Source organism: Dipodomys merriami, unplaced genomic scaffold (assembly GCF_024711535.1).
Source record: "Dipodomys merriami isolate MVZ:Mamm:240054 unplaced genomic scaffold, mDipMer1.0.p SCAF_4, whole genome shotgun sequence".
Classification (NCBI taxonomy): Eukaryota; Metazoa; Chordata; class Mammalia; order Rodentia; family Heteromyidae; genus Dipodomys; species Dipodomys merriami.
Window position 1 is genome coordinate 16,118,661 of NW_027205603.1, and position 14,260 is coordinate 16,132,920.

Consider the following 14,260-nt stretch of genomic DNA (forward strand, 5'->3'; position numbering starts at 1 on the left):
AGTGAGTGCTCTGTGTTCATCGGCCATCAGTGCAGCAGGGCAGCAGACACCCCCCCACCCTCCACCACCTTACCCAGTCACCTGGCAGGACCACCTGGGGTATCTCAGAGAAGCTCTCAGTCATCCATTCCAACCCCCTGACAGCACAGGAAAGCTCGTAGGTACTCACCCTGCAAACTGGGCACTGCCAGTGAGTACTGCTGTCTCTAAGCCTGAACTCATCAGACAAACACTTGGAATGATACACACGAAAACACAGGTCACATATCAACACCTCTCCAGGCAAATGGCATTCAAAACAATACCAGTCATGAGTCTCTGTTTCCCAGTCCTACAAAAAATACAAAATAATTTCGTATGACATTTTGTCGACATCTGCAAGGACTAAGAACAAAATTCAAACTGAAGTCCATCAGAGGTTAGGCATTATACACAATTTTAGACATTCACCATTAAAACAAGAGGGAAAATACCTAGAAATTACTTCTTTAAAATTTAAATTCTTTCCCAAGCAATATTAATACTCAGATCTTAAGACAATCTGATTGCAAACCAGCCCCAAATGCAGTAAGTCCAAAGCCAATCCACTTCTAAATTGCCTTCCATTTTAAAATGTGACCTAAGGAGTAATTTCTTTAATAAACTGAATACACCAAACCAACCTTATCTTTCATCCTGCTTTTTAAAAGCCCTTCAGTAAGTACCTGCACACACAGTGATACTGGAGAGAATGCTAAGAGTGGTGCTGATCACTGTTCTACCTTCTCACCCCTGGTACTGATGCTCACTGAAATAAGCCTTAGTCAGAATGTCCATGTTCTGGTGGCTTCCCTCATGTTCGGGTTCTATTGAATTTGGAAAATAAATTGAAAATGTGAAACTAAACATTTAGTCCTCTTGTCCAAAGGAAATTGCCAAAGAAAGTAAAAAAGGGAACAGAGGCTTATTTCCTAGAAATCAGGGATCATGATAGCAGATACAAAGTGTTCCTCCACACGTTCTTACCCGTGACACCTTGTACAGTCAGCACCACTTCCATACATGAAAGGAAGGCTAGGAGGCATTCTTTAGTTTATGGTTCATTCTTCATCACTCTTAGCTTTTAGTAAAACCTTCGTAAGAGTGATGGGTTGGTTAACTTTCAACCTTCTTTTGTAGACATGGTAACCAAATGAGCAAAAAGAAAATTCAGCTATGGTAAGCAAGGCGATTACAGTGGGACTCCGACACTCCATGTTTGTGCTCTGCCATCATTTTTCCTTTTATTATCACCACCTACTTTATTCACAGGGGTGAGCACCTTTCTTGTTTTCTTTGAACCTTACTCTTCCATCAATGGAGTTCTATGCAGCACTCGATAAATAATAACTTCTAGAAACTAGGTTCAAACATCTGAGTGCTACAATTCCCTATATTCCAAGGGTAAAAATGACCACACCCAGAGCCATGGGTGAGGAGCAGGACATAAGAGCAAATCCTGTAGAAATGTAAACTTTCCAGTTTGCTTCTTGCTAAGAAATTGATGTTCTTCCTGGACCAAAGCAATAAAAAAGGTATGACCATTTTTAGTTAAACGCGACAGGTGCACAGACTCCAGAAGCTTATTGTGGTGGAGGAATTTTGGGTGAACTGCAGTCTTGGAACTGATTGCAGGACCCAGTGGCACCATATAGACATAGCGTATGCGTGGGGTGCTTGGCCAACTTAAACGAGTCACTGGCATATTCATATCAGCTAGCTGGCAAATACATTACATCTTAACTATTTCAATGTTCATATCTAAAAAATTTCAACATAAATTAAGCTTCAATGGAGATAAGGCACCTTATTTGATTTTTAATTGGCAGACCTCTTTCCAACAATACATTTCAGATTCTTATCACCATAGCTGTTTAGAAACATCTTTAGAGATTTCAAGGGCTTATATTTGACTCATTACTAACCACAGAAATTGCCATATTCTTCGTTACTTGAATTTTGGACATTAATTGGCCTTTACATGATGATCAGAATGATAGGCCACTAAAACCAAGAGAGCAAAGCTCTAACCTCTCTATGTGATCCTCCCCCCTCCTGCCTCCTCTCCTGTTTCCATCCACCTAGGAAACAGAAGTAAAAATGAACTGTTGATGTGTGCTTAACTCTAGACTCAGTTTTTTGGTAACAGCTATAAAAATGGTAGCATAATTTAAAAGAAGCAAATTACAGAAACGTGGATATATGTTCTTCTATACATTTGGATCTATCTATTCTTTTAATGATAGCAATTGTTGTTTGGAATATATACAAAACATGGAAGACTCAAGTCCAACGATCACTAGATTCTGAGTCTAGAAAAAAATTTTTTGAGGTATGAATGACACAGGCACATTTATTAGTGTCAAAGACCCTTAAAACTGTCTTTTAGTAAATAGAAATCACTCCCATAGTGCTCCTAACTAGCATTCAACCATGTTATAACCTGAGTTGTGTTTTCACTGGGTCCTATAAGATGCCAACATCTATTCTACATAAAGCAAGCCAAAAAAAGCAAACCTACTAGCACAAAATTCAAAACTAGAAGTATTATAGACAGTATGGTTTTAACAAACAAGTCATGGCAAGAGTTAACTAAGCTACCCTATAGTAAGATAGAAATACATTACAAAAAAAAGAGAGATAACAAAATTAAAGTAAAATAACATAGTACAAAATTAGTTCACCTTGTCTGGGGTTGCTGTCCTGAAGAAAGGCTGCATACTGTAGGCCTTTCAAAATAAAAACAAAATAATCTTGGTCTCTCTACCACAGTTTTGCTCATTATCAGGCAATACACAGGGCTACAGTGATTTCATACATGGTCAAATGGTTATATCTTGCTTTACGACAAACTATTTTGCAGATACTATTACTAAAATATACTAATTTACTAACCATTAATAAAAAGACAAGAGCATGCAAACTTAAGAATCATTATTAGTTTGAGAGGAAAATTTTCACACTAACAAAGTGCTACAGGTAGATATAGAGAAAACTTCTCTGGGAATTCATGATACCTACGATGATGTTAGGAAAGTGTCATACTTCCAGTGTTATCACACATTTGCACAATCCCAGGAATAATAATGTCCTTTCACTTTGAAACAGGTTCGCACTGGACTTAAAATGGGTGATGAGTGTGACTGTAGTGAACGCAGCACCTCATCATATGAGATTTATGCAGGCTATCCTCAGAACCTAGTGGAAAATGGTCCACCATCCAGCGGCATGTCTTCCACGTAACTTCAGTTAACACTCTGAGCCAGACTGGCTCAAATCCTGCTCCTGGCACGCAGGGCTGTGTAACTGAGGGAGGAATGTCCTTTTCTAGCTGTAAAGTGAGCAGAGTGGTAAAAAGCAATGGATTCACATGTGCAGAGCATGTGAAAGAGAGCCTGGCACAACCCAGGCACTGAGGAACTGTGAACTCATGTTATTATCTATGCACAAAATGGACACTGAACAAGCCACAATGAATGACACACTTCTAACTACACAGGTGTGCATCTCTTCCAAGTCCTTTAAAATTCAACAGCACATTTGCTTTCCACATTTCTATAAGTTAGGTAGAACATGAATTATTATTCTCTCCAATTTGGAGATGAACTGGAGCTTGGCAGGGTGGGTGTTCCATCACATAGCAGGGGAGTACGTGAGGAACTGTTAGGGGAAGGTATTCCAAACTACATCCCAGCCTCCTCAACAAGCTAAGGCAATTGCTTAAAGTCACTTCCTATTCCTACTTGGTGAACAGACCCACATTACACTACCTGATAGCGGGCTCCAAGGCAGACATAATGCACAGCTAATGCTTTGTGATTCTAGGTTATTTTAACTGCTAACTAATTCAAGTTAATTACACAGATGTGAGAATTGATGGTTAAGTATTTCCAGTGATTTTAAATATTAAAGATAAAATGTTACAATATTGCTCAAACAAAAATCAGACAGAAAAAAAAAAGAATGCATATACACTCTCAATACAAACGAAAAAGAATAGTGAGACCAAATATTTTGAGCAAAACAAATTTTTTACGCCAGCAAGAATAAATTTCAGGGTGTGAGTATGTTATAGTTTAAACTCACATAGAGCTGTAGTAAATGTGATTTCTAATTAATTAATAGTCAGTGATGCTGTCCTTACTGAGTAACTACATGATCGTTCATGTTTTCATGACAGATTGGGAATGAATATTTGGAAAGAATGCATGGTTTCAAATATAATTAACATGAAGAGGGTAGAATATATTTCACAATATAAAGTAACAATGTCCAAGGGGCACTAAATATTGCATTTAAAGCACTAAAACATGTGACAAGTGTCACCAGAAGGGGGCAAATTTCTGCGCTGACTTCACAAGCACTCCCTGCCGGGCTGCACTGCAAGAGCAGGGCTCAGCTTGTCCAGTGCCGCCTATAAGCACAGAGCAGGGAGCTGCTTCTTGCTATGGCTGTGCAGCGTGAGATTCCTGAAGATTAAGTCCAAATTCCATGAGATGGGAGTTAGGTTAAAATTTCCAAACCATAGTTTCTTTCAGAATAAGCCATTTGGGCCAGGTGCTGGTGGTTCACTGTAATCCTAGCTACTCAGGAGGCTGAGGGGGAAGAATGGCAATTTAAGGTCAGGCCAGGTAAAGTTCCTAGACTCTATATCAAAAATACTCAGAAAACTAACAAACAAAAACAACAACAACAAAAACAGAGCTAGTGGTGTAGCTCAAGTGGTAGAATGCCAGTCTAAGAGGCCCTGAGTTCAAGCCCTTGTTTTGCAACTCCAGAAAGACGGAAAGAAAAAAAGAAAGAGAATGAGCAGGAGTGAGGGGGGAAGGAAGGAAACTAAAGAAGTATCTATCCTGCCCTCCAGGATTAGAATTTAAGCATTTATCCCTAAGATATGTTAAACTCTTTAAGAAACCACAATATACATATTTTACTTTTAAAGGGATATAAAAAAAAACTTAAATGAGAAAAGGCAAACAATAGAGAGGCCACATTTTCATGTAGACAGATGCACCAGGCCTGTGGAGAGGAATGGAGGGAGCCCTTCTTAGGCATGATCAACTTTTCACACAGTTGTGAAAAGAAAATACTGGAAGCAGGATGTGCGACAGTTACTTTTGTCTTCTAAGTAGCCAGTTACTTTTGTCTCCTAAGTAGCAAAACAAACCTGCATAAACCAGAAGCAGAAGTTCCAAAACTCATATACTATCTTTATACTGATAATAACAATGAAAGAAATGAAGTCCCAAGACCAAATCTGGCAGGTATGTAAACGAAATAGTTTTATACATTAAAAAAATCTTTATCTCTTCTTCCACACTGGTAACCAAATTATTCAATATCAGATGAAAACCACCTGTCTAATGCAAGTGTAGCTCTGTGCTGGGAATTGTGGATACAGATGGAAGTCATCAAATAATACTATCTCACTTGCAAAATACATATTGACATGCTTTATCTGCAAATGATCTGTCACTCAAGGTTACCTGCCTTCCTATAAGACAAGAAGGATATGACTAAGATCTTCCCACCCTTAGTGAGCACCTACAGTGAAGAGGATAACTCGTAAGAGATTAACGTATTTATTAGGAGGATAGCTAAATAGCATACTAAGCTCAGTCCGGGAAATGGTCAAATTCTGCCCAAGAAATAGAATTTTGAATTTGTAAGGATAAAGAGGCGGAAGAAATGTGGATTAAACATGTCACCCATGGTTCTCAGAGCAAGCAGATGAAGAGGAAACCCAGGAGCCTACAAGAACACGGAGAGTTTCTTTAGAAAGAAATTGATGTAATAAAACAGCAAATGGTCAGACATCACAAAGTTCCTTCCTGCCCTCATCTAGCGGCCTTTTGCCAATATAATTTCATAAACTATGAAAATCACCTTTGAATAAACTTTTGACCCCTGTTAGTACATGTTAATGACACAGTAGTCTGGAAGTGTGGAAATGACCATTTAAAATTGACAGGAGCTGGGCACTGGTGGCTCATACCTGTAATCCTAGCTACTTAAGAGAGAGAGAGCGAGCTGAGGATCAATGTTTGAAGCCAGCAGGGAAGACAATCATAAAAAAAAAGACATGTGGGACAAGTGGTAGCGCGCCAGCTTAGGGATGGGGGAGAGGGGTGAGGGTACAGGTCCCAGAGTTCACGAAAACCTGGAATTCAAAACAAAACAAACCCAGGAGTGTTGCCCTAGTTCTACACATTCATCCTTCAAGAAGACTGGCTGGAGCATATATTTTGCTTGTACATTGACTAACATTATTTAAACAAGCCATTTAGAAAATGTGAATAGCCTCGTTTTTAATGCCTACTTTTTCATGATCTCATATGGATATACATAAAATATAGCCATGAAGATGCTTATGCATGGCCTAATTTTACAACAGTTTCTCCAAATGTAATTCTCCTACACAGGGGGCTGTGAACAGCGTTTGAGATGAGCTTGTCAAATGCCTGAGCATCAGTCGGATCTGGTAGAAGTCATTTCTGTACAATGAGGGCTTCTGCCTTTGGCTCACAGCATACAGGCTTTCTTGCGAGCAAGTCTTACATCTTTATAGCCTTACCAAACACAGCTAAGCTTCTAGTACACGTAGCTGGCCTTACTATAAACAAAGCTCAAGACAGGCATTTTTTCAGTAGATTCAAGCTTTTAAAAACAAGCCTTGGGAAAAAAGTTAGCAGGGACGGAATAAAAATATAACACTGACAACTCTCATTAAAGCCACACCAATGTAACTGTATGGCGAGAGGAACTCAGGATCCAACGGCTCTTCTCAGAATAATGGTGAAAGCCAAGATGGCAGAGCCTGCTTCTGCTGGTGTGAAGGCTTCGCAAGACACACAACTCTGTCCCACCTCTGATTCTACAGCTACCATTTTTTTACAGGTAATAGAGGGGAAAAGAAGAGTATTACCATCTATTTTTAGCATGGCAGGACTGTCTGAGTGAGGAATCGTGGTGACTTTGAACTAAGTGTTTAAAAACAAACTACTAAAATATCCAATAACTTTCCTTCCCAAAACTATATGTACCTTCTTGACTATTTCTCAATTCTGCGTCAGAAGTCAACAAGACAACGAGTAAGGCAGAAGACCCAGTTTTTAGGTCACTAAAGTGAACTACACCACATAAAAGGTGGAGAGATCCAGCAGGTGGCATGCAAACAGAGCTGGCCCCACAGTGAGGAAAGGGGAGCGAGCCATCCATCTGAAGATCTTATGGTGTACCCCTTACAGTACTGTCACATACTAGGGACCTGCTAAAAAAACATTAAACAAATAGACCATGCCTGATATGATGTGAACAATGCCTCTTAAAGTTGTTGCTGACCAACTTATGCCTGGCCTACAAATGTGGGCCATCTAGTCAATACAGTCACACAAAGCTGGCCAAGTGTGAGCTACCTGTATCGTTAAAGGTACAGAGCTAATCACACGAGCTGCTAGTGTTATTAGGGCATGAAAACTGCCTGTGTAGGCAGTGGAGACAATGACATGAAAGTGCAATCAGTCTATTATTTCCAAGTCTTGTCTAAATTAAGACATTAGAGGTATTTGTGTTTGATTTGTGTTTGAGGACACATGCTACAAAATAAAAATTCTGAGTAAAAATTTTTGCTTTTAATAAACTCATGAGCTTTTGATGAGCTCTAGATAGGTATTTCCTCGTGTTTTAAAGTTTTATTTTCTTCTAATTAATAAATAATCCGTATGTAGGGTAAAGTAATGTTTCAATGCATGTCTACAATGTGGAGATGATCAAGTCAGGATAATTAACATCATAATTCAAATGTTTATCATTTCTTTGTAGTAAGAACATTTAAAGTTCATTCCTTTACATACTTTGAATACACAATATTTTTATGCATCATCACCTTGCTGTGTGACAAGTAAATCTGTGTGTATATGTGCACTGGGTCTTGAACTCAGAGCCTTGAACTCTCGCTTCTTTTTCTTTCTTTCTTTTTTTTTTTTGCACAAGGCTGGTGCTCTACCACTTCTGGCTTTTTTGCTGGTTAATGAAGGGGGGAAAAAAAAGAGTCTCACAAACTTTTCTGCCTGGGTTGGCTTAAAACCATAGCTCTGGAATCTCAGCCTCCTAAGTTAAAATTACAGGCATGAGCTACCAGTTCCTTGCTTACCTAAGTGTAAGCACACTTAACTGACTGGTCAGAAATTTGCTCTGACCTTATCTATATATGTTTTATGTAGATAATTTCATTTAGTCCTTAAATAAGGCTAACATCACCATGCTCACATTACAGCTGAAGACAAAACGAATGAGGTTTCCAATGTTCCTATTATTTATATACCTAAGTAAATACCCTAGATGGACCTGAACCCTGCAGACTGCAGCATGCATGCCTGACCTCTCTATATGTGCTCATGTACAGTAACTGAATTCTAAACGCTTACACACTTTTTAATCTGGGCATAAATCTCATATATCTAGCTATACTATGCATGTTTATTTAGTACAAAATGTATTGTAAATAAGAATTGTTTAATGTAAGACTTCAGCTAGAAAAAAGGGAAATAAAAGATGATACTATAAATATATGCATTAAGAACATAAAGAGTATACAGGACCTAAGTAATTATGAACATGTAATAATAAGATGATTAATTGCTGGTTGAGTTAAACTGAACATGGAAAACTTCAATTTGAGGAGCACAAACCTAGAAAGCAGAGAGAAAGTCACTTCTAGGGAAGTCTGTACCCCCTGTCTTGTGTGGGTGGGTCTCCTGCCTCTATGATTACTGCAGACCTGAGATGCTAGCTTAGTCTTCTGCAGTGACACCTGCAGAGAGCCAAGTGTTTGGGGTGAGACTTCTACATGATCTGGATTACTCTGATTATACAATAAACTAGTTGTCAATTATTTTTATTATGTCCCCAAAGTTTCTTGCCTAGATTTGTTGCTTTAGATTTCTGAAAGAAAATTCTATGGGGGGAGGGAGGGAACCTTTGCTGAAATGAACATTTTCACTTCACTTGCAATGCAAGTAAAGATATTTTCTGTTCATTAAAAACATTTTTCCTCCCTGAGGCTTTGAAGCACAGATTGAGTTGGCCAAAACTGGTGTAAATCTGAACAAATCTGCACCACAACTGTGTGGGAAGCAGCTACAAGGATGACCTTGCTCCCCCAGGCCTCACAGAAGGGCATGAGGTTGGCTCTGTTGTGCAGAACAGAGAAGGAGGGGATTCGAAGGGAGCGGGAACTTTCCCATGATGAACTGATCTTAGGATTTTTGTGACATCTTAATAATTTTAGATTTCAGGGAATTTGTGATAGAGCACTCAAAACACTCAATTACTAAGTCTACTTCTTCTGATTTATTTATAGCTTGTCTTTAAATCCATTTTTAAAGCCTAAAATAATTAACATCTACTATATTTGGAACCGATCATTTGAAGCAGTGTTCATAAAAATTAGGATATTTCGAACGCTAGAACATCAAAAATATGGCAGAATAAATATATTACACACAAAAGTAATCTTTATAAAGGAAAAAATGTACTACTATTGTATGTGACTCTCAGTGTGACGTCTGCACTGAAAGAAATCAGAATAAAATATTACCACTAAGAAAGGGAGTTAAATTTAGGAAAACTAGGGAAAAAGAAAGAAAAAAAAAAAACTTTCTGCTTTTCTCATTAGACATCTGTTCTGGTATACAACAACTACAATTGTCACTGGTGAAGAAACAGCCAGGGGACAGACACCAGAAGCCTCTGGCTCTGTTCTAGCCTCAGCTAGAGTGCGGTCCTGAGTCCTGTGCCACCTGGTGCCAGTGAGACGGTGGTGTGTATGGCCCGGGCGGTCCTCACACCTGGCCAGAGGGTGCCTGCATTATCCTTCACTCAAACATTTCTCCTCACGTTTACTGAGAAAGCGCCCAGAGGTACCATCATCTGTGCACAGGTCAAAAGGGATTTTGTTCTCACTTTTTAGATTTAAAAAAATACAGCTATTAATGTACCCTCTTACAAAAATACCAGAAGTCTCCTTTCTGCCAATGTGAACGTGAATGACAATTGTTAAACTTCTGAAAATGAATTTTCTACAGCTTGTAGCTAAATAATGTTTAAAAAAAACCCATAGAGCTCTGCCACTCTCGTGTTTCTCAGTTATACTTACGATTTCATCTCCTGGCAACCAGTACCCTTCCTGCTCAATGCCAGCTTTCGACCCTTTGCAGCCCACTGTCAGCGTCTCCACAATAAGGCCGTCTTTCACAGCCAAGCTCAGCTGACGGGTCGTCTCTTTTGGATGCATACCGTGGACTCGAGACATATACCTGAACACAGAGGAGACGCAAATTTACAATTCAGTATTGGGACACAGCATGAGGAAAGATGAGAAAATGAAGGAGATTTGCCCGTCTTTTACTCATGACTCATTTATTTATAAGAACTGGAAGAGAGAAGGGAGGAAAGGTAAAGGAGTAGGAAGGAAGGAAGGGAGGAAGGAAAGATGAAGGAGTGGGAAGGAAGGAAGGGAGGGTGGAAAGATGAAGGAGGGAGGGAGGGAGGGAGGGAGGGAGGGAGGGAGGGAGGGAGGGAGGGAGGGAAGAAGGCAGGCAGGAAGGCAGGTAGGCAGGAAGGCAGGAGGGCAGGAGGGCAGGAAGGAAGGGAGGAAGGAAGGAAGGAAGGAAGGAAGGAAGGAAGGAAGGAAGGAAGGAAGGAAGGAAGAGAGGGAGGGAGGGAGGGAGGGAGCAAGGGAAGGAAGGAGGGAGGGAAGGATCAATCCATGTTCTTAGATTGTTTTAAACCTAAATTCTGTTCTTTATGTTTATAGAAATATTTGTTCAAAACAGCCCCAAACCAGCAAGTATAAGTTATTTAATACATTTTAGTTAAACATCTCATTTACTTGTAGCCTCTGGAGCAATCACTAACTTTCACTCTATAGCCTCAAGTTAGATTTACAGTTTTCAGTTACAGGCTTTGGAATTACAAAGATATTCTGTAAAGTAAGTTTCCTCATCTGGAAGCTCATGCCACAAGCCTAGAGTCGAAGCCAGCCCAGCAGGAGAGTCCATGAAAATCTTATATCCAATTAATCCCCAAAAAGCCAGAAGTTGAGCTGACACTCAAGTGGTAGAGTGCTAGTCTTGAGCAAAATTAGAACAAGGACAATGTCCAGGCCCTGAGTTTAATCCCCAGGACTGGAAAAAAAACAAACAAGCAAACCAACAAACCCAAAACGAAACCCCAAACCACACACACACACACACACGCACACGCACGCGCACGCGCACGCGCACGCGCACGCGCACGCGCACGCGCACGCACGCACGCACGCACGCACGCACTTACTCAAATTTCAGAAAACAATGCTAAAGAATATATGGAATTAGACAGGTGTATCTGCATATGAAGGAGGCACCAATGTATAATGTGACAGATCAAATGAAAATGTCTTTTCCCAATTTTCAGATTCATGGCATTTTTAAAGTAAACTATATCAAACATGCTCTGGATGGTAGAGAGAAACAGTAACATTCCCTCCATGCTCATGGCAATATTTGGCTTACACATTCTATATCACATCTGAATCTATCTACTTCTACCTAGTTTTAAAGCTGTATCTCTTCTTATGTCTTAAAGAAATATACTATAGATATATTTCAATTTGAGCCATTCTCCATTCTACTCCAAACAAACCCCAACAACTACTTTTTCCCAGTAAACTATTGGATTTCAGAGGGCCTTTTGCCTATCCAGATGAGAACATATCATGAGACAAATCAGACTGGCTGGACTTCTCAGCTACATGTTCTCCACTGAAAGGCAGGCAAGTGACACCTGTACAGTCCTCAACGTAGTAACACAGGACTCAAATTGTTCCTGAAGCTCCTACTTAATATTAGCCTGTCATTCAGGCTCAAAGCAACAGGTAATTTTGAAATTCATCCATCTGAATTTAGAGGATGAAATTTAACAAACAACAACAACAACAAACAGAAAAAGTTGCAGCAAAAGGATTAATGATAAGGATGTATGTTTTCAGTACATGAAAGACTACTTTTTTCTGCTTAGGAGATAGCTTACTTTGTAAAAATCTTGTTTCACCCATCACCTTCACAACTGAAGGACTAAAACAGAAGAAACATGAGGATTCTGTCTAGCGAACAGAACAGAACATAAATCCTGACAAAGGAGATATGCCATAATTAACAAAAATGAGGAATTAATCCAAATACACTAATTTTGTCACTTCTTTGACAGTCAAAAGATTCTCCAACAACTGTCCTAAGGGATTCAATGTATTGCTTAAATTCATAAAGATAATCATTAGAACAACAAAATTTCTAAAATTATCTGGACTTACACAAAACATACCATGTAGTACAGCATAAAAACAACAGGAACTGGGCTAGGAAGGTGGCTCAGTGGTAGAGCGCTTGCCTTGCATGCATGAGGCCCTGGGTTCGATTCCTTAGCACTACATCAGCAAAAAGAAAAAAGCCAGAAGTGGTGCTGTGGCTTGTGGTAGCCTTGAGCTGAAGAACTGAGGGATAGTGCCCAGGCCCAGAGTTCAACAGAAACAAAACATAGGATGAGGATTCAAATGAAATCCTTGTCTTTTTATGGTAAAAAGTTAAATGTTTAACAGTTTCTTAAAATTAAGAACAAGTCAGAAAGACTGAAAATGAGTGGGAGCTAGTACTGGTGGCACACGCCTATAATCCTAGCTACCTTAGAAGCTGAGAATAGAAGGGTTATGGTTTGAGGTCAGCCCAAGCAGAAAAAGTTCATGAGACTCTAGGTAAAAAACAATCAGCAAGCTAGCTGTCAGTGTCATCCTAGCTACTCAGGAGGCTGAGATCTAAGGATCGAGATCTGAGGATCAATATTTGAAGACAGCCTGAGCAGGACAATCTGTAAGACTGTTATCTCCAATTAACCACCAAGAGGCCCTAAGTGGAGCATTAGCTCGACCAGTAGAGTAACAGAAAAAGAATGAGAGAAGTATACAATAAATGTAATTCAAATGAAGCTGGGTTCAAGATCACAGTGTGTAAGATTTGGAATCCTACACACTGAATTTTTAATCAGAAATAAAAATAGGACATGGATTGTTATAGTGCAAAAATAAAATTTTAAAGAGCCTGGGGTGGTGGCTCACCTAGCTGTTTGGGAAGCTGATCCTGGGAGGACTGTAATCAGAAGCTAGCCTGGGTAAAAAGTTGGCCAGACTGGATCTCAACCAATCAAAAGCTGGTTGCAGTGGTACTTACCTGTCATCCCAGATATGAAGGAAAACAGAGGTCCAGGCTAGCCCAGGGCAAAAAGCAAAATGCTATTCTAAAATCAGGAAAGTACAAAGCACTGGCAAGGGGGTGGGGTAGTTGTTGAAATGGTAGAGTGGTTGCCTATTAAATCTAAGGCTGAGCTCATACCCTAGCCAGGCAGGGAGAGAGGAGGTAGGGGAGAGAGAAGGAAGAAATATTGCCAGAAAAGAATTCTGAAAATTTCATTCACTTCCCTGTTCATATACACAAAAAATGTGGATTAAATTAGACATGAATATGAAATAGTTAAATAAAATATATCTGCTAATTTATTCTAAACCTATTCTAAAAACTATTGCAAACAATCATTAACTTTTAAAAAGTTAATCTAAAAGGTGCAAAGAGATCTAAAAACAATAACAAAGAAATGAACTATACAACTTGGGGGATAGGGAGTTGGGAGGGAAAAAACTGGGAGAAAATAAGAGAGTGACACTGTTCAAAAAGAAACATACTCAATACCTGACTTATCTAACTTTTAACCCCTTTATAATGCCTTTAGAATAAAAAATTTTAAAAAACAATGAAAATGCTCAACAGTGCTAGTGATAAAACAACAAATGTAGAAGATGCCCTTCCACTGATCTACAGACCCAGCCTCAAGTTGAAAGAAAATCAGATGGGCGCTGTACCGCAGCCTGACAGTCCCTGCACCTGGACGGCTGAGTCAACAGAGTGGCAGGTTTGAGGCCAGCCTAGGCTGGGAAGCAAGATCCTGCCTAGAAACAACAACGGATGATCAGATCACCATTATTTACAACAGCAATAAGAAGAACAGCACAGTAAGAGAAATGACAAATTCTGCATGAAGAAAAGTGTGAGATGCCATCAGTGCAAAAAGGGAAGAAAATAGCAATTCTGATTGTAATAAAGCTAGATTTCCAAATTACTGCTAGAAAGATTAATCAGGGGATGGTACTTGGTAA

At 39.5% G+C, this 14,260-nt stretch overlaps 1 protein-coding gene across 12 annotated transcripts in view; it reads right to left on the bottom strand.

The window, feature by feature from the left end:
• Zmynd11 (zinc finger MYND-type containing 11) overlaps nucleotides 1-14,260 on the bottom strand; it is a 96,848-nt gene that overhangs the window by 36,679 nt on the left and 45,909 nt on the right. For 8 of the 12 annotated variants that reach the window (XM_069990598.1, XM_069990596.1, XM_069990597.1 and 5 more), the window contains 3 exons: nucleotides 10,175-10,334; nucleotides 2,703-2,747; nucleotides 170-331 (listed from right to left, as the gene is read on the bottom strand). In XM_069990598.1, coding sequence (XP_069846699.1) covers nucleotides 170-331; nucleotides 2,703-2,747; nucleotides 10,175-10,334 — 367 coding nt within the window. The remainder of the gene's footprint in view (nucleotides 1-169; nucleotides 332-2,702; nucleotides 2,748-10,174; nucleotides 10,335-14,260) is intronic. The other 4 variants (XM_069990600.1, XM_069990599.1, XM_069990605.1 and 1 more) reach the window with 2 other exon arrangements.